We start from the raw sequence: 25827 nt of genomic DNA on the forward strand, positions 1-25827 counted from the left end.
GGCCCTGAGAGGGAAAGAGACTCGCCACATATTTAAAGCACGGAGGCATTTGCATGAGATTTCACTGACGGGAGTTTGAATGAAGCCGCAGTCACTTGTGTCCGGTCTGTAACCGTGAAGTTCATTGGAACGGCAAAAGTCAAACCACAGCCACCAACTGGTTCCCATGGCCGAGGACTTTAGGAATATAGTGAAGCAGCTGCAACCACTGATCCTTCACCCCCCCAACCTGGACCATCTATTAGAAACCTGTGGTCAGATCCTTTATTTGACCAAAATCACAAATATGAGCAAACCTGCATCAAGATTGTGAAAAATATGAGAGAAAAACATAAAGTATAAAAGTCAAAGTGGCTCAGATGAAGCTAATTTAATCCATTTAACACTATTGTAGAAATGCATCATAATTTATATGATAATTATCAAATGTTCAATTTGCAAATTCACTGCATCTGTAAAACGTAAAAGTACAATAATCTGAAATGTGGTGGAATTGAAATATAAAGTAATAACAAATTAATATTCTCTGGTTAAGTACAAGTCAGAATTGTACTTGAGTGCAGTACTTCACGTACTTAGTTACTTTTCACCACAGCTTGAACTTCTTTAAAATGTTGTTATCATTTGTAGACTTCAATTAACTGTGATTTTATAATAATTTCAAAGTCTTTCTTTGAAACTGAATACACATCTAGTAGGTCTCTGGCCTAAAAGCACTCAAGTGTAAATTTAATTTAATTTAATGTCAATATAATTCAGCCCCTAAAACATCTAAGTTTAAACTTTAATTATTGAAAATAAGAAACGTCCAACGAGACTTGAACCAAATGTCACTGAGATCAGAAATTTGGTTTTAAAAATCCTCCTTCAGCTCATAAAGACTGATTTAATTACACTTAAACTAGATTTTAAGTGCCTTACGGGCAGAGTCATAGATAATGTGCAGCTCTTTGTGTCAGACGGGTTATTACTGCAGATTATTGCCATTTTAAAGAGAAACCCCCCAAATGAGAAGTGTCATTCATCATATTAAAAGCATCGCTGCTCCTGGTATTTTGTGTATATGTCGGATTAGATGCTGTTGAATATCCTCGGAGGAAACAATCCGGTGTTTAAAGTCAGCGATCGATACAGAAACAGCGGCGTGGCGACTGTAATGGGGTCGGATCACAACCTGCGCTGACAAATTAAGGCAAGTCGTGTTTTTTCATTACTTACACATCCGTTTTCATTTTTTTTCCCATCAGTGAAAGCAATTAAACACTGCTTCCTTAAATTAGTCATTGATTTTTAGCGATAGTGACACTTTGCAGAAGGAAATAATAACTTTAAGGGAGTGTTACCGTGTTGGTGTGTGTGTTTTTTTCTTTCATTACTACCAGAGCCGTGAGAGAAGCAGAAACTAAAAGGACAGAGACAATTCACCTCCACAGACAACGGGTGTCTTAAATTAGCCATTGATTTTTCCTCAGGTGTCACTTTGGTTAAATGCTTTGTGGTTGGGAGTTTTCTCTCGAACCTGGAAATTGACAAGAGCCTTTAATCTATTAGTCGTCACACACACACACACTGACACAGACACACACACACACACACACACACACACACACACACACACACACACACACACACACACACACACACACACACACACACACACATGTTCACTTCGGAGTTCACGTTCATATTCTACATTTATGACCCAGAACTCGTCTTATCAGTGGAGAGACAAGTGATAAATGCTGCGTTTGAATGTGGAAATCAGCTTAATTCCATTTTTCTGTCGTATGGAAGCGATTTATAAAGCACGACAATAAAAAACCTTGATGCTCTGACTCGTTACGTGAAACATCGTAAACAATCTTTTGTTTTTCAGGGATATTTTATTACAGAATTTCTGCTATTGCCAATCCCGCCCCAGACACGTGGCCCTCGAGAACAAAACTCATACAGACCAGACATTTTTTATTTTAAATGTTCAAATAAAAAAAATAAAAAAAACAAAAATTCAAAATCAGAATTGAAAGAATAGCAAGCCGATATCTGCCGCACTTCTTTTTCTTTTCTTTTTTTTTTAATAGCTTGAGACTAGAAAATACACAAACAATTTGAAGCAGCAACAAAATGTGGATTTACCTGATTATACAATGGAACACTATTTTTGTTATAACATGAATGTTTGTCATCACATTATAAAACTCTAGATATTTCTTATACATTGTTTTTTTTTTTTTTAAACCCCTAAAGAAAACAACCGTATCGATGGCGATGCAACATTTTAAAGCAAAGTCTTCACCTCATGTTCACCTGGAACCAAAAGGAAAAAAGAAACCAGGGACATGTTGGATTTTGTGTTTGATTTTTCAGCCTTTTATCGGCTGCTCAATCTTCTCAATCCTGATGAGTGTGTTGCTCTGTACTGTACATACGCTTCCTCCAGTTATTCATTTAAAAAAAAAAAAAACAGCTGAATGACAAATGAGTGGCTCTCTGAGAAACAAAGGAAACTGCAGTTTACAGTTAATGAGTTATCTTACAGCGGCCTGCGGCTTTATTGATTATCCTAAACACCGGCTGCGATGGAGAAAAGTTTCATCCACGCAGCTCAGAACGGTTCCCGACGCCGTCTCGTCCTGCGTGAGATCTACAGTCTGATTGGACGAAGGAGGCCAGAGGTCGCTGTTCAAAATGGCGGCGTCGCAGTTCCCACTGACGGTAGCTGAACGTCTCTTTCATTTCTCTGTCAAGTCTGTGATTGTGTCACGGAGAAAAGTTCGAAGGAAAGCGCTCGTCCTCCCGCTTCCTGCTCGTGTGCCACATGCTCCAACAAAGTAAAATATCATAACAATAAAAAAACAGAAGAAACAAACAGAACGATTCTCACGTTAATGTACAAACATAAACCACCACGTAGCTCGTAGCTAGCAGGCTAACGCCGCGTCGCTCCTCCTGTCCGTAAAGTGCACTCTCCATCCTGCTGTGGACGTCAGAAAGACAAGAGCAAAAAGAACCAGAGGACGGGTGAGTTCATGTGATAGAGAGAGAGAGAGAGAAAAAGAAAGAGAGAGGGAGAAAGAGAGAAAGAGAAAGAGAGAGAGAGCTCCGCTGCATGTGTGTGTTCAGTCTTATTCCTGGAGCGACTGTGAATTAGAGGACACGACAGTCTCTGGAGTGACGGAGGATGGAAGAAGAGATGGAGAATGGAGGTGTGTGTGTGAGGAAGAGGAGGAGGAAGAGGAGGAGGAGGAGGAGGAGGGGGGGGTTGCCGTTAATAAACGTAGCCCTCGCTGTAGGGGTGCGGTTGGCAGTAGGGCGCCTCCTGCACGTAGGCCATGTTCTCGTCGAAGTGCGACAGCGGCACGGTGTCCTCCTCGTTGATCTGACGCTCCAGGTCGGTCTTCAGCACCGGGCGCTGGTTGTCGGGGAACGCCATCGAGAACAACGCCTCGGGGTCGCACACGAACTTGTAGACGTATCTCTCGCCGGCCACCTGGACAAGGGAGGAGGAGGCGGAGAGATAGTTGAGATGATGAATTGGGGATTTAGATACCAACTCTAACAAAATATCATCTTTTCATCAAATTCTATTGAGAAAATACATAAAAAATGCGATAATTGTGAAACCTGCAGGCGAATTTTTGAGAATATTCTCAGGAAAACTTTTTCCTCTTAAACATAAATGGGTTAAAAATTGTGTAACATCCATTTTTACCAAATATCAAGTGCATAAAACTATCATCATGTTTAAAGAAGTTAAATTCAAAAAACGAAGACAAAAAAGTACATAAAAAAATACTATAAATATAAAACCATTACGCTCGTATTTGTTTTGAATATTCTCCTGAAAATCTTTCATCTTTATCCGTCAGTGGGTGAAAAACGTCTAATATCATTGTTTAATTCATGGAAACAAACATGTATCATCAAAAATCTTCCACCTCTTATATATAATATCCAAATCATTTAAGTGTCAATCTATAAAAAACACCTTACATCAATTAAAAATGAAGGCGAACCAGCTTTTCATTTTGTAAACAGAGAAGAAGAAGAGATGTGCAACATGTTTCAAGTTTTCATAAAACATTTACCAGATTGTCCATTGTCTAAAGATGCAGATTTCTCTCAGAAGTTTGTCTGTTTTATTAAACCTGCTAAACGCTGCAGCTCTTTTGTATCTTCGTACTAACTTGTTTGAAAGGTTGTGCACAAATTAAGTTTGACTGATTGAACACAAGAGACCTGGAGGAGCTGCAGCAGCTTCACATCTGGAGGAAAACAACGTGTGGAAGGTGATGACACACGATGAAACTTCATTCAGTTGGTTTGATGCTCAGCGGAGGAGCAACAATATCTCCTAATGTTAAGTTACTTGAACCAAATCTCCAACGGACTATCTGCTGCACTTATTCTAACACAATGAGCTCAATCTATTCAGGGTTCAGATTCTTGGACTCTTTGGGATCCAGACTGGAGGAGTCAGGGATCAAACTACCGACTTTCTGGTGAGTGGACGACCCGCTCTACCTTACATCTAAACTGTCAAAACTTTTATCTAACTTCACGTGATGGTTTGAGTCCTTTGTTGTTCAGCAGGTCCGCCATCTTTAATAAGCTCCACCTCCTTCTATAAGCTACACAGGAGGAGGAGGAGCTTAACACAGCTGCTGTCAATCAGGAAATGGAGGTTGATTTGATGTTATATGAAAAAGAGAGGAAGTTAAAGAAAGGGGGACAGACATCTGTACTCATGTTATTTATATGAAAGGAGGCAGGTTAACAAAAGATTGATCTTCTTCCTGCTGATTTTTCATCCTTGAATCATGTTAAAGTTTTATTGTATATGTTTTTTGTGATATTTTATTAATCTTATGAATCCAATCATAGATCACCAGTGTGTGTATTGTTGTAAATCCTCTGTTGTGTTACCTTTTGCATGATCCCCTTCTCGTAGTAGTAGCGCAACGATCGGCTGAGTTTGTCGTAATTCATCGCCGGTCGATTCTTCTGAATCCCCCACCGACGAGCCACCTTCGGAACAAACACACAAACACACACAAACACACAAACACAATGTCAGTTAACACAAATAACAGACGCTCGAGTCGACTTCCAAACAAACTTATTTCTCCACGTTCTCCTGATCAGTCGATCACGAGCGTCCGGCCGAGCAGCCACGTGTTCATTAGGAGCTCGTCACGCACCCAGCGGAGGAGGCAGCAGATGTTACAGCACCTGTCTATACCAGACCCCCCCCCACCACCACCCACCACCTCCTCCACCACCACCACCACCACCACCCGGCCCCCCAGTCCAAACCCAACTCGCTGCTTCAGCTTCAGCTTCTCCTCTCTTCTCCCGTTCTCTTTCCCCTGAATCTCTTGTTCTGATGTTTTTGATGAGCTCCACCTGGTGAAAAGGCAGAAGCCGCTCGCCGTCGTTTGTCCGTGGCGTTCCCAACACCCAGGGGGGGGGGGCGTGGGGGCGGGGTTTGGTCACCTGATGGCATGAATGGACCCCCCTGTTCGCCGCAGCTGGCCTCCCGCCTCCAGACACCGTTGGGCTGCAAGGTTACTCCTCCATCTCCTCCACACTGCAGCCCCCCCCCCACCCTCCATCTTCTCTACTCTACAGTCCCACCCCCCCGCCTGTGACCCTACATCCTCCTCCTCCGAGGAGCGAGCACCAGTGACTGAGCCCCACTGTGTGCGATGGGGGGGGGGCACACAGACCCGGCCTCTGTTTCCGTTTCTAAAGGCCCAACCGTCGACATGGGATATTATTTTTAGGAATATGTCCTGTGAGATATTCAGCATGGGGGGGGGGGGAGGTCGGGTGTATGTGGTCGGTTTGATCAATAAAGATAAAAGATGAATTCAAAATAAACTGTTATGGTGAATCCGGGTTCGACCACAGAGAGCAGAGCACGTGATTCAATCCTCTTCACATGGTAATTTATTAGACTTTATGTTGGTTTCGAGCTTTTTAGTGCAAAGTAAAGTGAATCCAAACTTCAGGCCCCAAAACCAGATATGGAAATGGAAGATTATTTCCATCAATCATCATTTTACAATCAGATCAACAACTCAAAACCATGAAGATTTTCACGTTCACGAGGATTTGAACTCTCACTTTCCAGCTGCTTGCAGCAAAGCTCTCACAGTTGCTTTGTGTTTGTCTCATTCTCTCAACTCTGAGTAAAACAAAACTGTGGGAAAATCTGGATCCATCATCTTTCCAACATTATTTATAATTTTACAATCAGATCAGCAGCTCAAACCCTGAAGATTTTCACGTTCACGAGGATTTGAACTCTCACATTCCAGCTGCTGCAGCAAAGCTCTGACATTCGCCTTTTAAATTATTTGAGGATCTTCTCTCCAGTTTTTAAATAAACAATAAACAATAGAAATGTGTCTGAACTGAGAGATTGAGCGAATGAACCATCAAAATTTTAAAATGCAGCAACAATAATTTGTCTCTCGACACTGAGACTTTAAGACTTTTTAAACTTTTAAACTTCTCTGAACTGCAATAACTCCACCAAACCAGCACCCTGGAATATATGCATATTTGCACCAGCACCATAATAAGCATATTTGAATATTTGCACTACTGCACAAATTGAACATTCATCTGTAAAGATAAATATTTAGATGTATATATTTTATTATCTATTTTAAATTTGTTGATATTCTATTTCATTGTTATCCTATTTTATTCTTTTTTATTCTATTTTATACTATTTCTATTTTTATTTTATTTTTTGGGGTTGAAATTACTGAGCATTGCTTAAAGAGAGTGTGTGACCCAAGCATTTCATTGCCAGTGACTGTTTCATGTTTTTCTCTTTGCATATAACAATAAAAAATCTTGAATCTTGAACAAGCAAATGCAAGAACTGTGTGAAAACCAGGATTTGGGAACGAGCGTCACCTCCTCGGGCTCGATGAGCTTGAACTCCATGCCGCGGCCGGTCCAGGCGATGAAGTGCGAGTTGCCCGGGTCGTCCAGCAGAGCGACCAGGAACTGCCAGAGCTGCAGCGAGCCGCGGCGCTGGTAGGACGGGCCCTCGCGGTACAGACCGCTCTCCTGCTTGATGTCACCTTCAGGACACAGAGCAGATCATTAGTGTTCTGAGTAGGGTTGCAAAGGGGCGGAACGTTTCCGGTAAATTTCCAGAAACTTTCCACGGGAAGTTAAGCTCGGGAATTTTGAAAAAAAAAAAACTATGCAAATTAAACGCTGAGCAATAAAAACTTCATTCAAAACTCTATTTTAAAGATGTATGGAACGTTGAGTTTCAACCCTCCACTGTGCATTCTTCCATCACATGCACAGATAACTCCCAGCATCCTTCACTCTACAGCAGGGCTATTGAGGTCTGCTGTAGAGTGCAGGACTAGTCAGGTAAGTTTCCATGATATTACTGGGAAAATATATTAGCATGCTGATTGAGGATTGTTCATCTGTTCATCTAGACTATTTCCATTCATTTATCCATCAATTGTAAAATATGTTTACAGACTTTTCCAATTGTTTGGCTAACTATTTATATCTCTGGCATTGCATTAGTGTTTTTTTACAAACTTTTTTCTCATCTTATTCTACAGAACAATGCCACGTGCACTCTCTCATGTGTGGAGACATTTCACCCCATCCAATGTAGAAGGAAAGGCTGTGTACATTTGCAAATACTGTGCAAAGACCTATGTTAAGAATGACACAACGATGCAGAAGCATATAGTCAAGTGCCCAAAGTTTCCTCAGGGCTCAAATCAGCCTATGACACAACAAAATGTTTATATTTATGTCTGTATATGACAAGGTAAATACAGTTAGTATAAATTACCCACAACATTTCCAGTTTATTCCCGTTAATTCCTGTTAATCCCATTTAAAGTTTCTAACTTTGAATATTCCCGGAATTTTGCAACCCTAGTTCTGAGTACTTCTCATTGCAGTGTTTACAAGTATTTGACGCTGGTAATAAAACTCACCTTCGGCTTTTTCTGGCACGACGCAGGTGTCGTCGTAGAAATGTCTCGCCACCTTTTCAAACATACACCCTGGAAGACAAGATGAAGGTAAAGTGAGATTTACAATCCACACGTAAACAGCAGCATCACAATGTTCACTGGTGTCAGGGTCCGTACCTTCAGTCCTGGTGGTGTGAGCCAGATAGCCGTCTTGCCGTAAGTAGACAGAATGGCAGCTCGGCACTTCAGCTGGAAACCAGAACGGGAGAGTGGGTGTTAAAGGGCCCGGAGGCGGCGTTAAGAACACTACCTCAGTTATCAGAGAGCAGTGGAAGCCTGGTCGCTCAATGCACCACTGGCTCTGATTAAAAGAAGACGCCCTCCAGCGCCGGCACGCCAATGGCTCCCGGCCATCGGAGAACTCACTATATCAAACCGTTAATAGATCCTCGGAGCGTCTCCACTCGCAGGAAGATTTACTACCGAACAAAACACCGGCGCTCGCGTGAAAACACAACCTGACAAAAGATAGAAGATCATTTTCATATCGCGACGGCTCAATAATGTGCTTTTACTTTTTTCCAAAGATAAAAACCACAGCGACCTCCAGGTGTTGGTTTCTTTCTCGGTGGATATTGTGCCGATGAAAGCATCGTATTTCATTTCAAGGCCCACGAAAATGTGTTTCCTCAATCAAGCTGCTCCAGGATGATCGGGTCAGTTCACTGGGTTGAGACGGGGCGGGACTTTTTAAAATGCAATATATAATAACAGCAGAAGGTTATTTGTTTGCGTTGCCAGGCGACCGCCAATCAAATCCGATTAGAACACACCCACACAGTCCTGATGGTCAGCCGAGGGTCTGAACATCTTCATAAATAAAAGAAAGATGTTTTTTCCTTTAGTTCATCAAATTATTGTTGCTGCATTTCGAATATTCATGGTTCATTCACTCTTTATTGCTCAATCTCCAAGTTTAGAGACATTTCTATTGTTAATTGTTTATTTAAAAACTGGATATTTGCTTTTTATACCAGAAAACATAATAATTCACTGATATAAATAAACATTTTAAAATCAAATCACTTCACTTTCCATGTCTAATCAAACAATTCTTATTAATCCTCTAAAGAAACAACTCTATAGCGTCTGTTGTTTATTTTTTATTTAAACACTGGATATTTGAATTTTAAACCTGAAAACATCATATTTCACAGATGTAATTAAACATTTTAAAATCAAATCACTTCACTTTTAATGTCTAATAACAGAATTCTTAATAATCCTCTAAAGAAGCAACTCTATAGCGTTGATGCTTGTATCACTGGTTGGTTTAACGACAGCGTCCAGATTGAATTGTCCATTTACTGTATTTGTCAGATCCTCCCACGTACAGTCATCACTGTCATCAACAAAAAAAAAAGAAAAGGCCGAACAGGTTACAAAGTGAATGTTCAATAAACAGACCGAGGCCCTTCATTTAGGCCCATAAACATTTCTCTGAACTTCATCAAAGTAATGGGCTTGTAGAGGAAATTGCTGCTAATGAAATTACCAGCTCCCCTCCCATCCTTCCCAACATGCTCCAGTGTGACGGATCATAAATCCACTGGGAGGCTGCTCCTGGATCCACAGATTCAGTCTCCTCTCTTTATCTACACTCATTTTATTGTTTATAAAAATTATAAAAGCAAGTTAAGACTTTTTAAGACCATTTTGATTTAAAATTAAAATCTTCCATGTTAGTTTTCAGTTCCACTTTGGTCTAATTTGTAGTTTTATTACAGTGTGTTAATATCTATGCAATTGAACTACAACACGTGAAGAGATTACAAACTAAATATTCTGCCAAAACATCTGTTTAACTAAGTGTTTAACGCAATATTCTAAGGTATTCAAGATTTGTTCAGGTGTAAAATTCAGATTATTTTTGAAGAACCCAAAGAAACACAAATTTTTCAGTGTCAATAAACTAATAATTCAGGTTAGTACCTTTGTTTCTCTTATTATCAGACACAAAAGAGTGTTGAAATGAATCTGATCCCCTTGTTAGGAAGATATTCAATAACAACTTTGATCCCTTATTAATTGTTTAAGTCATGTATCAAGCAAACACACCAACTATTCACTGCTTCTTAAATGTCTGGAGCATTTTATCAAGCTAAAGATTGTCTCTGCTTTTTAGATAAAATAATAAAGTAATTCAGCTGCAGTTTGTTCCTGATCTCGACTCAATCTGTCACATATCTGGGTTCAAACCTGTTTGTCGAAAGGAGGAAGTGATTACATTTACCGAAGCTTTTTTCAGAAATCACCAAGTTGTGTTAATTATCATTTAGAAGCCGAACGTCTTTGTGAAACTCGGCAAACACACGACTGGCAAAGTGAACCACTGGCTCTGGAAAGTGATGAAACCTCCAGTTTCCAGGCGTCTTCACGTCGTGACAGAGAGAGAGAGAGCGGAGCCTCAGCTCGGCCTCAGAGCTCATCAGCACGGGAAGAGAGGTTACTTTTCTCCCTGACTGGTCACACCCCCCCCCCCACCCCCCCCCCCGGGGTCGTCTCCGAGCGCCTGGTGAATGAAACCCAGCCGTCCGGCGTGTGTTCATTCATGTCCTGGTTCAGCCTCGGGCTCCTCAGAGGAAGAGGATTAGGTCCCTGGACTCTGACTAAAGGGAGCGAACACGTGTGGGAGGGAGGATGTTGGACTGTAAACAGGCACATCCCCCCCACCCCCTCCACCCCACCCCCTCCTCTTTTTCTATTAGAGCGCCACAGGAAATGGCGACCGGTGCAGACACCCTGCAAAAACCAGATCCTCTGCCCTAATAATGGGCAAACTCAATAAACGCCGACCCCCTCCTCCCTTGTCTTCTCCCATTCCTGAGATGATAACGCTCCGGCAGAGGAAGAAGAAGAAAGCTGATTTCACTTCACACACACACACACACACACACACACACACACACACACACACACACACACACACACACACACACACACACACACACACACACACACACACACACAGACACACACACACAACACAATCCTCTCACCTGAGTCGTAGGTGAAGTCCCGGGGCTCCTGCTTGATCATCATGGCGGGGGGGTACGCGTGGGGCAGCGGCGCCCCCCCCATGGCCGGGTGTTCGAAGAGCGGGTCGGGGTACTCCTGCTTGAAGCCCTGGGGCGGGAAGGGGATGTTGGGCTCCGACAGCTGCCGGTGGTAGATGGGCCGGCTGTCCCGGGCCATGGTGGGGGGGGAGGGGAAGGAGTGGCACGGCTCCGAGAGCTGCCGCCGGAACCTGAGGAGGACGAACGAGAACCAGAGGGGAGAGAGAGACGGAGACTTAGTGATGTTTGGTTTGGATCTGGGTGTTGAGAAGGAAGTTTTTAAACAGGCAGTTGAAGAGAGAATTTAAATCTTTGATCACAAGTTTTCTTAAAGACGCAGCAAAACAACTTTTACTCACTTGTTATTAAAGAAGTCAACGAGAGGCGACTGAAAGCCAAGTTGTTTGCAAATTGTAAATTTAATTTGACATGAACTGATTTACTTGATAAACCTTTAGTCTATGAAACATCGGAAAATGTCAGTTGCTTTAATCCCATCATGACATCTTCAAACGTCTTGTTTTATTCAATCAAAGTTTCAAGAAAAACACTGAGCTATCACGTAAAACAAATAAAAAACACAAATAAAGCTGGAAATGACATTTTAATAATAATCTATTAATCAATAAAACTGGTTGAAAGCTCCAAAAGCTTCTTAACTGACTAAAACCAAAACTTATAATTTCCATCTATGAAATTTCAATATCATATATTTTTAATTTACTGTACAATGGAAATATTTTGTTTACATTGTATATATGACTGTTTATGTGTGTATTTTTGACTTATTTACTATATTTGAGTCTGTATTTAACACTTATTGACACTTATCGTACCGTGAATCTTGTCTTTGAGCTGCGATAATTTTGTGACATGCAAAGTTCTCACAGATCAAGAATGAACCTCGATGTTAAAATAAAGAAACAAATGTAACTATCATAACTTAAATACATTTTGACGCTGACTGGTTATAATCATAGCTTTATTTTAACGGGTCCCACTCTGTACACTGTAAATATTTTGTTTACATTGTATATATGACAATTTTTATAGCGTCTTATGTTCATATTGTATTTTTGACTTATTTACTATATTTGAGTGTGTACTTCACACTTACTGACACTTATCGTATCGTGAATCGCGATAATTTTATAACATGCAAAGTTCTCACAGCTCAAGAATGATTCTCAATCTTAAAATAATAACTATCATAACATAAATACATTTTGACGCTGACTGGTTTCAATCATAGCTTTAGTTTTTCTGAGTAATTCTCAGTGAAGTTTGGGTTTATAAAACATTTCTATATTTTAATGGATCACACTCAGACACATTAGATGACTCCATGTGTATCTGCTGCGGTCGGAGAGGACCCAGCAGCTCCGGACCTCGGACCCACCTGTGGTCCATGGAGTAGGTGTTGTCAGCGAGCGGCTGGGACGACGGGATGTGGGCGTAGGTCCGGTCTGGTTTGGGCGTCGGGGGGGCCGTGGGTGAGGCATGGTGGAGGGGGGACACGGGGGTGCTACAGGGGGGCGTCACGGGGCTGGAGGGCTTCATTCCTGCAGGCTGCTTCTGCTCATAGGCACTGGGGTAGAGAGACAAGAGTCAGTGAAGCTTCCAGGACAGACAGGGTTCGGGGTTTGATTCCCTTCAGCTTTGATTTAAAGATTTCACTGTGTAAGAAAACATGGATCATATCTTAAAATTCTGTTTTAGGTGAGTTTGTCTTTGTTACAGGACATAAGACAAACTATATATAGATATAAATTAATAAAAATGTACTTTGTTGTTTTTTATTTAAGTATATTTAGTCAAGGGGCCTTTATTTGATAGTTATAGTGGAAAGAGACAATAGATGCTTTCAAACCAGGCAAATGAAAACTGATTTACAAAATTACATTTGAGGGAATATATATATATATATATATATATATATATATATATATATATATATATATATATATAGAAATGCACTTATTTATTTAAGTATATTTTGTCCTGTGGCCTTTATTTAATAGTTAGAGTGGAAGGAGACGATAAATGCTTTCAAACCTGGCAAATTAAAACTGATTTACAAGGTTACATTTAAGGGAATAGTTCATCTTTCAATACCAAAACTTCCAAAATCAAATATAAGCTCAGATGCATTTTAATTAACACAACAACAATCTTTACAGTTCGGAGATTTCGACCTGAAGCCGAATGTCTCTGTGTGTGTGTCTGTGTCTCTGAGCCTCGGATCAGCAGGTGAGCAAATGAAACCTCACGTGTGATTCAGCACCAAAAATAAAACACACAACGACCTCCTGCACACGAGGCCATTACACTAACACGCAGGTGGAATGAATGCGATGTGTTACAAATCAAATCAGAGTGTAACCAAGCAACGCAAGAGAACTCGCCCAGCACGACTGTACTTATCACAATGTGCGTCGGGTTTCAGAATGAGACACGGTCATGTACATCTAATTTTAAATGTTCATCAGGTTTGTAAACGAATGGATAAAAAAATGTAAATTCAAAAACAATTTGACAAAAATGATTTAAGAGTGAAAATGAAAAGAAAACAGGTTCATCATTGAAGATGCAGAAAAAGTAGAAAAGTATAAAAATGTGGATATGTTCTCCAGATGAGGAGATGACTTCTCAACTGTTTCTACATCTGTTTAAATGAATGAATGAACGTTGAACCGAAGATCTTGTCTTTGTGACGGAGGTGTCACTCGAAGGTGTTTCTGAGAGACGCTCACCTGACGTTGTACGGGCACTTCTCTCCATACTGGAGCTTGAAGAGCCGCTCTTGGGAACAGTTGGAGCTCAGCTCTGAACACGGGCTGTGCAGCTCTCTCTTGATCTTCAGCTGCAGTCCGTGGAACGCCACTGCAACAGGAGAAGAAAAGACTGTTCCAGACACCGCATGACAGGAAATCAAATAGATATGGTGTAAATGTGGCTTTTGAGAACAGGTGCAAATGTCAGGGTTCTGCCTTTTCAAGAGGAGGAATTGAAATAAGGAATTGAAATAGAATTTATGCAGAAAAACAGGTTAAATCCAGATTAATTCACTGTTAGCAGCAATTTATATAAATGTCTGTCCCTGTTTAGACACATTTCTGCAGTTTATATTTCATGGCTGAGGTTTTCAAGCATGAACGTCTTCAGAAAATAATAGATAAAGATGCTTTTTCTTTAGCTTTCTTGGATATTTTATTTATAGAGCAGCATTTTCACCTGTGATAAAATAAAATGTGCAAATTGTTGTTGCTGCCTTAGGAAAAAAAGTGATGACATGAATCAATTCTGTTAAAAAAAAAAAAAACTACAGCAGATTTTACACGCAGCTACATTGAATGATGTTTGCTCTTCTCCTGTGTCCCTGGATTTATAAACAACCAGATTACAGCTCAGACACAAGTGAGTCCATCATTGATCAGGATGAACATGTTTAAGTTAAAAGTCTCTTTCCGAGCATCCGTCCTCCGAGAGGGATTTTGACGTCTCCGATCATCAGTTACACAAACAGCTCACTTCAAATCTCATTTGTTCGTCCTCTCTCCTGACGGCGACTCGCTCAGTGAAATATGACAAAACATAAACCTGAGTGTGTGGCGAGCTCCTATAAAAGCTTTATCTGCTTTCAGCCGGCTGTCAATATACCGTCCAGACGACAACAACCGGGCCCATTGATCTGGAGTGTGGGGGGCGGGGGGGCTGTGCTCTCTACCTATGGCCCCCCCGACCAGCCCCGATGCATCTGAGCGGCTGTTAAGTGCCTGATCAGTCCTGATTAACATCCCATCATCCCCGAGTCATGATCAACGCTAATCCAATTGGCTTCGCTTCTGACGGAAAAAAAAAAAAAAAAGAATGAAGTCGGGCTCGGGGTGGGGGGGTGGGGGGGGTGGGGGTTGCCGTGCCGATCGCCGTCTCACCGCACACAAGCAACAATCCACGATCCATCAACTGCTGGTTCAGAAAACATTCAGACATCGGATGGACCCAAACACCAGATCTGTGGTCGGGGGGGTAGAGAGAGAGAGAGAGAGAGAGAGAGAGAGAGAGAGAGAGAGAGAGAGAGAGAGAGAGAGAGAGAGAGAGAGAGAGAGAGAGAGAGAGAGGATGTTTTGGGGAGTTCTCTCTCTCCCGGCTGACTGACAGCTGTCGTACAAGCAAGGGGTCGATCTGCCAACACCACCCCCCCGACGCCCAGCCGAGCCCCCCACCCCCCCAGGGGCCGGGGCAGGACAAAAGCTCCGGGGTTGTTTCGCAGGCCCTCGCTGGGGGCGCGACCTTTCCGGGTCATCGATCGGAGGTCAAAGAGACACTTCCTGAGGGGCGACCTTTCCACCACGCCGACACGGAAAAGTCTCGCGGAGTCAAAACAATACTCGTGTGTTTTCCCCCTTGTTCACGTCACAATAACTGTCACTTTAATTAACCCGCGACTATAAACACACGGGGATCTGTTTCCTCTGAGTTGATCCGACTCGCCGGACGCCGGCTCCACAGCTCGACGCCGCGTCCGGACCTTGAATCTACAGATCCTCGGCTTTTTTCATTTCTCCGAGCGTCACAGCAGCGATTAACAACAGCTTCACATGCGCTGCGGCTCGGGGCCTTAAATTAGAAATGGAAATGTCACAATAGATTTGGTCGGTGGGGTGCCGAGGAACACAAATCAATAGCCAGGGCATCGCCTCCGACTAAAACAGAGACTTCCTTTTTAGTCCAGAATGTCAGGCCCATCACGGCTTGATTGCTCTCATTATCTACATATTGATTAACTCCGATGGGGGGGTGTTTAAAAAAAGAAGCAGTTAGAACAATTACTGGCTCTGTTCTGAATGCAAAATGTGTTATTTTCTTTTCCTCCCCTGTGCCATTAACTCAAATAATCTGTAATTTTCTCCCGGTCTTTGTTTGTTCAGACTCAACGGAAATCTTTGCGGCAAATGGAATAAACAACGTGTTCATTCACCCCTCCTTTTATTTTTCTCCCTATCTCTGTTATACGTGTAAGGAAATCATTTGTGCTCTAGATTATTATTTCATTCCTTATCTGACATTTTTTTTACCTCATCAGAGAACTGTTGGCGCCGGACGTCGTGTAAACTCAGCCTCAAATTGTGTGTTTTGGCAGAAGCCCGAGCCGACGTTTGGCAGATCCTCCTCCGGCTCGTTCAGGAGAAAGTTCAGGTCTTTTGGCAACAAGCGGAAAAAAACCCTCCGTTCCATTTTCACCTACTGTAGGTGCTCGCCACCGCTGCTAAATGATGGAGGCTCCGATCTGCCGCTAACGTGTGGCCTCATTTTACACCTCCTCTACTCCTGCGTTCCCCCGCTAAGTTATGCTAATGGTAAGCATCTGTGTTGGAGTTGGAGACAAAGAAAAATCCTCCTTCAGCCCGAGGACACTTTTGCTCCGAGGCCACGAACACACGCTGCGGCTCGGAGGGAAGACGCCGCCGCTCGGGAGGCGTGAACTCACGTGAAAATGTGAAGTAACACCGACGGGGAAAAGACGAATCTACGGTTAACAATCAAGATTCCTTTCATTTGTCAGTTTCTCTCTTCTATCAGGTTTCCACTTTCTCAACTGACACAAAATGCTGTGAAATACTGTGGTTCTACGTTAGCTGCTCATTTCATTTAAGCAAATTTGCAACTACCGATTTAAAATTCAAGTTAAAGCAGAAAATTGGAGCTAACATTTTAACGCTAATCTTGTTTTCTTGGTATGTGAGTTTAAAACACATATATTTTAATAGTTTAATAATATAATCTTTTCCTAAAAATACAACTGAATGCGTCTTTTATAAATGCGTATTAGCTTCAAGCTGATGTTTACTGTTCTAATATTAAAGAAATTGTCCAGTATTTTTAACTAGCACAATAGGTAGCTAAACCAACAATGAAAAAATGAAAAATGAAAAAACTGCGCTACTTTTGAGCTAATGCTAACTCTTCAACTATCATGGACATTTTCAAGCACTTCCAACTTGCTAGCACAGACAGCTAACTGGATAGCTCCGCTAACGATGCTAAAGGATAAATTAGGCTACGTTTAGCCCAATGCTAACTATGCTACAGTAAAAGATATTTTCCATCATTTCTAATGTCAGTACAATCCAACAACACAATCCAACAACAATCCAACAGTGTATTAACTCAAAGACGTAGAGAGAATCTTTAACGTCAGAAGTATAAACATTAATTTTAGTTTTTATAAGTCTGCTGTGCAGTTGACCAAACAGCCTGAGCAGTAAATGACACATTTGTGGGAGAATATTTTTACCTGTGTATTTGGGATCGACTCAAAATAAAACTACAACGCTGCAGTTGTCTGTTTTTAAACAAACACCAGTTAACGTGCACTATTTCAGTCTCTTCAAAAATACACACAAGTGTAGTAGTGAGTATTTGCGGCAGCGTTATTTAAGGAACTTGTCAGAGTGACTAATTTTAGTGTTTGTTATTGTTTTTGTTGAATCGGTTCATCGTTGTTAATCTTAAATTCGCTGACATCAGGGAAAATGTCGGATATTTCCAGCTCGACAATCGCTAGTTGTCGGCGCCTCTCTCTCCTTCTCCTCTTACTGTCTTCTCTACACAACTCCTGTCTCTATCCTTCTCTGTCCGTCTCTCTGTCCGTCTCTCCATCTCGCCGTCCACCGTCCACCCCTCCATCTCTGGGCTCGGTGGAACCCATATGGGAGCGCTGCCGGCTGGGACGCCTGCTCGAGCGCCCAACCACGGTGCCCTCACCCCCCCGCCATCTGTCCGTGCCCCTCCAGTCGGCTGCAGGTTTGCCAACAGGACAATTCAGATGGTCAGCGGTCTCCTGCCACCGCGGCCACCCACCCTGGCTCTACCTCTGAAGGACAACCGGGAAAGTCTCTGTGACCTCTGGTTCTCTCTCCTGTACAAACACCATCTTCGAATTTTTTAGGATATCGGCTAATTCACCATCTGATCTGTGATGCAGCTGCCGGGATCACTGGTGGATCGTGGGCTGAACAAAGCGAAACAAAGACAAATGAATGGAAACAAATGAGCTGGTGCAAATAGGATCTGGTTTAATTTGGACGACCTGATTCCGGATCTGTAATCTGGCTCACACCGGGTTTAAAGGGTGTGTGATCCACTTCGGTGCCAGATCCAACCCCGCTCACCCAATTACCGTCTGTGACCTTTGGAAGTTTACAGTCCACGCTGCCACTAAGGTGACCTTGTCGTTTTGTTCCAGAGAAGAAATCCTTCCTCAACTCTCGTTTCCAGGTTAAAGGCCGGGCGGGGGGGGCGGGGGGGCAGAGGGAAGACGCCAGGATGTGGACTCACAGATTCTGTGTCTTTTCTCACAGTTTCATGGGCGTTTTGGCTCATCAGAAAGACATGTGCTTGCTCCGGGTCCCACTGAGCTCCACTCAATCCATTTCTGTCCCCGTCTTGGCAGCAGCTCCTCCTCCAGGAGAGGCCGGTGCCAAGTCACCAAGTCAGCGTGTGCAGCCGGCGTGCACGAGCAGGTGAAGTGCGGCTAACTGCCTCATCACCGCAACAGCAAATTTAATCAAAGCTCGAGGAGTGAATTTATTCTTTTGGTTGGAAAAAAATATGAGAAATAGCTTCTTTTGCTGGTGTAAACTCTCCAGTGAAGGTCGGGCCAACAAACCTGCCGCTGAAAAGGATAAATGTGGTAATAGCTAATATTACGCTGCCGGATTTAGAAAATCTAACCACACTGGAGGGTTTTGCACAAACAGCACTTTGAGGAGAGGTCGTGCAGGAGTTGTTTTTTTTTAAGATTTTATTTAAAAAAAAAAAATTCCAAACTGCCGTGGATTGACAGCAGCTTCTCCAACCTGGAGTTAAAAATATCACTTCAACCCCCCTGATAAAAACATCAACCACAATATTTTGATGTTTTCTCTATGCAAATAAGTCACAGTGCGATAATCTCTCGGTGGTGTGAAGAGGTGCACGGGCGACAGAAGGGAGGGAGAGACAAACAGAACGAGAGAGAGATAACCCCCCCGACCATGCACCTGTCGGCAAAACCTGCACGACTGCTGCAGCTCTCCAGAGAGCACTTGTGTAAGCAAAGGTGAGGGCACGGAAAAACACACAGCGCCACGTGCACTCCCCCCCCCCCCCCACAACACAACACAAACACACCAGGCAAGATAAGTGAAAGAAAAAAAAAATCCACATACACACACATAAACACACACACACATAAACACACACACACACACACAACAGAGAGGAAAACAACGTGGTCTCTTACTCACAGTTTTCAGTCTGGAAGTCTGGAACGAACTGCTCGTCATTGTCGGGAACTTGAGCTGCAAACAGGAGCAGAGAAGAAGAAAGAGCGTGATTGTTTGTGATGTTGATGGACAACGCAGCATTGATCACAGCCCCCCCCCCCCCCCCCCCCCCGGTCCAACAGCCTCCTCTGACAAACAGGCTCCTGGGACCGAGCTCGGCCTATCCCAGCACGGCCTGCTGCCGCGGCAGCGGAGGAGATAGAGTTCAGAGGAAACCAGGGCGAGGAGCCGTGTGTTTTCTCTCTGGTGCTCGCGCTTTTATTTTTATTTCAATGTGCAAGAAAATGTTAAATCCTTAAAACAGTCTAAATTTTCTGTATTAAAATCTCTACTATTAAGTCTTATTTAAAAACAATGTGAAAAAATATAAGGATTATTTAATACAAATTAAAAATCTCACAACAGGATCCATTTAGTTGTAATTCTGGAGCTTTTCAAACATATCTCACAAATAACCTCTTTTCTATGTTGATCTAAAATGTAACTAATTTAAATTAAATCTAAATATTGTTTTATCCATTTATTTGCCTTTTTTTTGTCTTGTATAAGTATAAACCTCTTTTTTTTTAAACTTGTCATTTTATACTTAAAATAATTTACAAAGTAAAGAAGATTTTAACACTTATTTTGATACAATTTGACCTTTGAGAATAAAAACTGGCTCATGAGCAAACATTGCCACACACATCAAATAACCTTGAAATGCTTTGAGCAATATGTTTTCAATGATTAACTAATTAACGAGGAATTAGGAACGCCGGGCAGCGAGGGACATGATGTTTTTTTGCTTCAGGTCTCTGACTTCCTCCTAATTCCACTTCCTGCGGTCGCCTTGTCGAGCGCGAGCGCCGCAGCCCGGCTCTCGCTCCTCGCCAGCAGCCAAGCACCCATTGTTACCAGTGTCTAATTGGCTTCCTCCCTACTGTTGAATCCACCTGTACCTACCGAGTCAGGTCTGTTCCAAACCTCCCAACGCTTCACCTGCGCTGCTAACGCCCCTGCACTCGGCCTAATGCTAAAATAATGAAGCCCGCCCCGGCTCCGGCTCCAATTAGAGCACGTCCGCGTTCATGTGGCACGTATTTACACTCGGCGACATTTCCCTTCGTGTCCCTCAAGTTTGACACTTTGCCGGCGAAAGGCAAAAGGAGATTTAAATGTGTCATTAGCACGTCTATTTATACGCACAATGAGGTGGATCCTCATTATCACAGGAGCAGCAACATGTCTCCACATGTCTGGAGATCTTCAGAGAGAAAAAAGAGAAATCACAGATTTTCCATCTCTGCCGCTGGTGATGTGATCGGGGATTGGGTTTTTTTTTTTTATCTCGGCAGAAGGTGTGAATTGAGGAGAGTAAACAATCAACAGATCAAGAGGAGACAATTGCTCCATGTTCTCCGGCGGGTGAAGAGAGCAGCGAGGAAGTCTCTCTAGAATCTGCTCTAATTAAACCTTTTCAAAACACTATTGTGGGCAATTCTTTTACATGCAATTTGGATTTTTACCCTGGTTGATTTACAGTTGAAGGATCTGAGACTCGTTTGCTGCTCTACCCCCAAAGTGATGCAGGCTTTTTTTTTGAAAGGGTAACGACATGAGAAAAAGTGAAAAAGATATAAAGGACAGTCTTACATCCTCAAACCCTCTAAAAACCCCTCGTCCCTCTGAGTCTAATCACGTCTCCCACCCCCCCATTAGTGGTGAAAACCCTCAGCAGCCAAATCTGTGTCCACACTGAGGAAGAGTTTCGGATGCGTCAGCGGCCTCGGCTCTGTGAATGAGACGGAGCTGATCCCTGCAACAAACTCCTGGGGAGAAACCGGCCGAGCTGGAAGTCTGCCGCCATTCACAAAACAAAACAACTCCAGAGAGGAGGAGAGAAAAGAAGAGTGAGGATGAAAAGAGAGAGGAGAGTTGTAAAGGCTGTGAACACGAGGCCCGAGCCGGTCGGAGGCGTTTTCCTAAAAAAACCTGAGTTTTAACCTGATTTCACATTAAACTAAAACAGAAGCATTTTTTTTAAAGTGAGAATTTGGGAGATTAAAACGTTTTTCCCGGGGAATGAAACAGACACTTAGATTAGAGCAGGAGCCTGAGTGGAGGAGGCGGGTCTCTGTGGTGCGGGGGGGGCCGAGCAGACGCCTGTCAGCTGGCGAGCTGCTCAAACCTCTTTGGAGTCGGTAATTCACTCCGTCTCTCATAATTCCTCCTCTTGTTCCAATTACCTGAACTAATAAATCTTACAAATGGGAAGGTATTCCTTTTCATCTTAATGGACAGGAAGTCATTCATTAAATCCACAATCTGCGAGCGTTCATCATCACATTGATCCACGACAGGCAGAACTGTAATCCTTAACAGTAATACCTCTTATCCCCCCCCCCCCACCCACCCCACCCAGCCGTCTCTCCCCTCACTTTGGATACTGAAATATTAAAATCCTGTCTTATTCTTTTTTACACGCCCTGCGGTGGGCGCCCGGCCACCTCACGGTCTGACTGCTGCTCCGAGTCGTCGGCGCCGCTGCTTCAATATCAGTTTCCAAATCGGGTACTTTTCATTTTTTTTTTAAAAGCTTTGGTTTTCATTCGCAGGATTTTCAAACGTGTTAAAGAATGGATGGAGCCCGTAAATGATGGAGAGTCGTTTCCACCTGTGTGAAGAGTGAGAGCTGCGATTTCACTCGACTGTGATACAAGTCAAATCTTTTTACTCTAAAGTACTGCACTTGATTCAATTATATTTATGACAGGAGAGAAGAAAGAAGAATTGCAGCTTTTCAACCTGAGCTCTGATATGTTAAATGTAAATTCTCTCTTTTACACTTGATGCTTTAATTAAAACATGAAAATAAAATTTCCCAAATATCTGAAAAAATTGTAATTTACTGCAATAAATAAAACATATATTTAGCAAAAACATATTTTAAAAACGTTGATATTTGTATCTTATTCAGATTGCTCTCGTAGTTTCTGTATTTAACTTTCAGGAAAGGGACTAAACAGCAATTTAACGCTTTCAAATTAAGAACATTTTTAAATTCTATACTTTTTACTTGAATGTTATCTTCTTTTATCTTATCTTATAACACAAGCAGCATTTCTATTATACTAATGTGTCTTAGAAACGTAATTTTACTCAAATGATTTGGCAAATTTGCAGAGAAAATACAAATACTTTGTTTGACGTCAGATTTAAATTCAAATCATCTTCTACAACTCATCATGAGCTTTACACTTCTTTCTTTTCACAATAACGTCACAATTCTTCACTGAATTTCACTGCAAATCTTCCAAACTCTAAAATACTAAACTCAAACTTCCAGCTTTCACGTAAGATTCTGAGTCAGATTCAAACACTAAAGTCAAGTTTACAGTAAAACATTCACACGAAACAACAACAGACGAGCAATATTCACCACGAACCAAAACTTCGGTGCTGCAGACACGGCGGGAACAGGACACTCGTGCTTAAATCCTGAAGCATCACGTCTCACTCGGACCACAAGGAGCAAGTCTTGCCATGAGAGGAAAAAGATTTATGAATAAAAAATAATTTAAGAAAAAGGACGACTATTTAAAAAAAAAAAAAAATCTCTCTCTAAGAAACCAGGGCTGGTGATTTGGAAAAAAGAGATAAATCCATTCTCTCTTTTCTCTTTTTTTTTTTTGAGGGGGACGCCAAGAAAATGAAATTGAAGAAGACAAGGTGATGGTACAGCTGGAGAAGATAGAGAGGTGTGCTGAGAGGAAGCAGAGGGAGAGAGAGAGCAGGAGAGAGGGAGGGAGGGATAGAGAGAGAGAGAGAGAGGCTGGAGTACAGCAGAGCTCTGGTGGAGGTGGAGGTGGCGGCTGCTGGCGTGCGGCGCGTGAGCTCCTGCCAACAGCAGAGGAGACAGTGAGCGTCGGAGAGCCTTCTCCCGGTTAATCTGTGATGACACTCTCTGGGTAGAACCTCCTCTGTCTCCCTCCAGACCGCTCGCTCACAGCCTCTAATGTATGCATGACACACAAGGTGCCTCTTCCACACAGGCTTTTAATTGGACTGCGACGCCAGGCATGTAACTCCAGGCAGCTTCTTTCTTTCCTTTCTGTTTTTTTTTTTTTTTCACCCCTCACAACCTCTCAGTTTTTCCTACCCATCTCCCCTCTCGTTCTCTTTTTTACTTGGGAGGTTTGAAACACACTCACCTTCTGCCAGCCAGGTCTCCTGCAGCTGACTGAGGTCCTGGAAGAGCTCTGCAGGAGGAGAGAGGAGAGAGAGGGCGAGTCAGGAGAAGGAGAAGGAGTCAAAGCCCAGGAGGAGCATCAGAAACCACTGAGTCCACAGCTGATGTGCCATCAGTGCCACTGGAGCATTGTGGGCAAGTGTGCAGCTAATAACAAGTCAATTTGTGTCTCTGACCTCTGACAGAGCTGGAGAGCATCATCACAGGCCGCCGTGTGGTAATTGTGTAGATTGTGTAGTTAGCAGTGCAGGTGGACACAAGCCAATTGAATTTTGCTAAATGTTTAGGAGCCGTGAAATTAGCTTCTCCCTCTCTGCCCTGCGCCTACCTTCAGTGTCCTGAGCCAGGTCGGTCTTAATGAATTTTCTCTTTCTGTCACTCGCCGGCCTCTCGCTGCTCCTCGTCTTCTCCTGCAGCCGCTGGAAAGAAGAAAGAGAGAAAGAGAGAGAAAGAGAGAGAGAGAGAGAGAGAGAGAGAGAGAGAGAGAGAGACACACGAATCAATTGTTTTCTGTTCCTCACTGGAGCAGAGAGTGTGTTTTCTTGGCTGCACGTTCAGCGTTTAAATGAGAGAACGACTGGAGGAGCCTCAGTGAGCCACTCATTGATACACACTCACACTCACACACACACACAAACACACACACACACACACACACACACACTTCTAAAGTCTGGCACATGCACAGGGACCTGTGCTGCACTCATCAGACATTGCCTAATTAACAAGTGGTAACATGGTGCACAAGCAGTACTACTGTGTAAAGTAGTGGGGACCTTGTTCAGCTGCTTATCTCTGATGGATGAAACTGAAACGTTCCCTGAGGAGGAACGAGGAAGAGGAGAGATGAAGAGTAACAGGAGGAAAATAGAGTTTAGATGAGAAGAGAGAGAGAGGATCTTGTGTTAGATGAGGAGTTGGAGGCGATGGAGATGGTCTGGGTTGGAACTTTCTTTAGACTCACAGTGGAGTTACAGTGAGGAACTCGCTGGTCATGGAATCCATCCATGTTGCTCCACCGTGGATCCAAGAGAGGATGAGTCCGCTGCGTCTCACTCTGGAAGGAGAGAGAGAGAGGGAGAAAGAGAGAGAGAGAAAGAGAGAGAGGGGGTGGATGAGAGGAAATCGTTCAAACACAGATCAGGAAACCTCGACAGCAGAATCACAGACATTCAGTTCTTGCACATTTCGCAAAAGTTTCGTGGAACCGTTTGTAATATCCGTGCGTAAAGCTGGACCGCGTCGTGCCAAAACCACCAAAAAGCGCACGGAAATGTGTGCGTGTTATTTCTTTTGCGCAAAAAAGGAACAGAGTTGATGGAAGGAAGGAATGAAAACCTGGAGCTCTTACCGGGCGACCCCCTTGCACCTCTCTCTCCCCCCCAGGAACAGGCTCCGTGAGGCGGCTGCAGGATCTCCTCGGTCCCCGGTGCTGCCTGCGCTTCTCCCCCGGGATCACTGAGGCTCTCCTCCGGGCGGCTTGGCTCCTTCTCCCCGGGGGCCTCCCCTCAGGAAACGAGCCGCTCTCCGCTTCCTATTGGTCCTCAGGGTCTCTCACTGGATCACTTCTCTGGCAGCAGATCGTGCACGGATGCGGGAGGAGAGCGAGGAGCTGCGGGAGAAGGTCCGAGGCAGCGTGCATGCGCGTAATGTGGTTCTTTTTAAAAAATGGTTTTGAATTTTGCACCGAGCCTCAGTTTCTTTTTAGAAGTTGGACTCACACTCATATGCAAAGTGCACTGAGCCTACACCCCCCCTCTCACACACACACACACATGCCTTTATGTACACACACACAAATGCACACACACGCACTCCACCAGGAGGGGAGTGCGTGTGTCCATGGTGACGGTGTTTTGGAAGCTCAGTCCTCTCCAGTGAGTCCTGCGCAAACACACCGACCTGGAAGTGAAGCTCAGGTCAACTGAGGTCAAACCCGAGGAGAGAGTCCGAAAAGGGCCTGAAGACAGGGTCTGAACCCAGGGGTGAGAGGGTGGAGGGTCAGGGTGGAGGTGGAGGTGGAGGGTTTGACATAATGAACACATGAAAACTAACAAAAACACATCTGAAAAAATGAATCTACGGATTTGGTTGACTTTGAAAATTAACCTGAATGTTAGAGAAGTCGAATCCAAATTCAGATTTGCTTTTTTTTGTCATCACTTAAACCAATG

General features: G+C 43.2%; 1 protein-coding gene across 1 annotated transcript; it reads right to left on the reverse strand.

The window, feature by feature from the left end:
* Positions 1-1863: 1863 nt before the first annotated feature.
* etv1 (ETS variant transcription factor 1) lies at positions 1864-25302 on the reverse strand. Its single transcript, XM_061081035.1, has 13 exons — positions 25005-25302; positions 24618-24710; positions 23982-24072; positions 23616-23663; positions 19384-19437; positions 13846-13975; positions 12492-12680; positions 11036-11283; positions 8154-8225; positions 7998-8066; positions 6934-7103; positions 4927-5028; positions 1864-3490 (listed from the first exon to the last, which is right to left on the reverse strand). Exons 2-13 carry the CDS (start codon positions 24660-24662, stop codon positions 3269-3271), a joined length of 1440 nt encoding a protein of 479 aa, XP_060937018.1. The 5' UTR covers positions 24663-24710; positions 25005-25302; the 3' UTR covers positions 1864-3268.
* Between the last annotated feature and the right edge of the window lie 525 nt (positions 25303-25827).

The sequence above is a fragment of the Limanda limanda genome, chromosome 11 (genome assembly GCF_963576545.1).
Source record: "Limanda limanda chromosome 11, fLimLim1.1, whole genome shotgun sequence".
Taxonomy (NCBI): Eukaryota; Metazoa; Chordata; class Actinopteri; order Pleuronectiformes; family Pleuronectidae; genus Limanda; species Limanda limanda.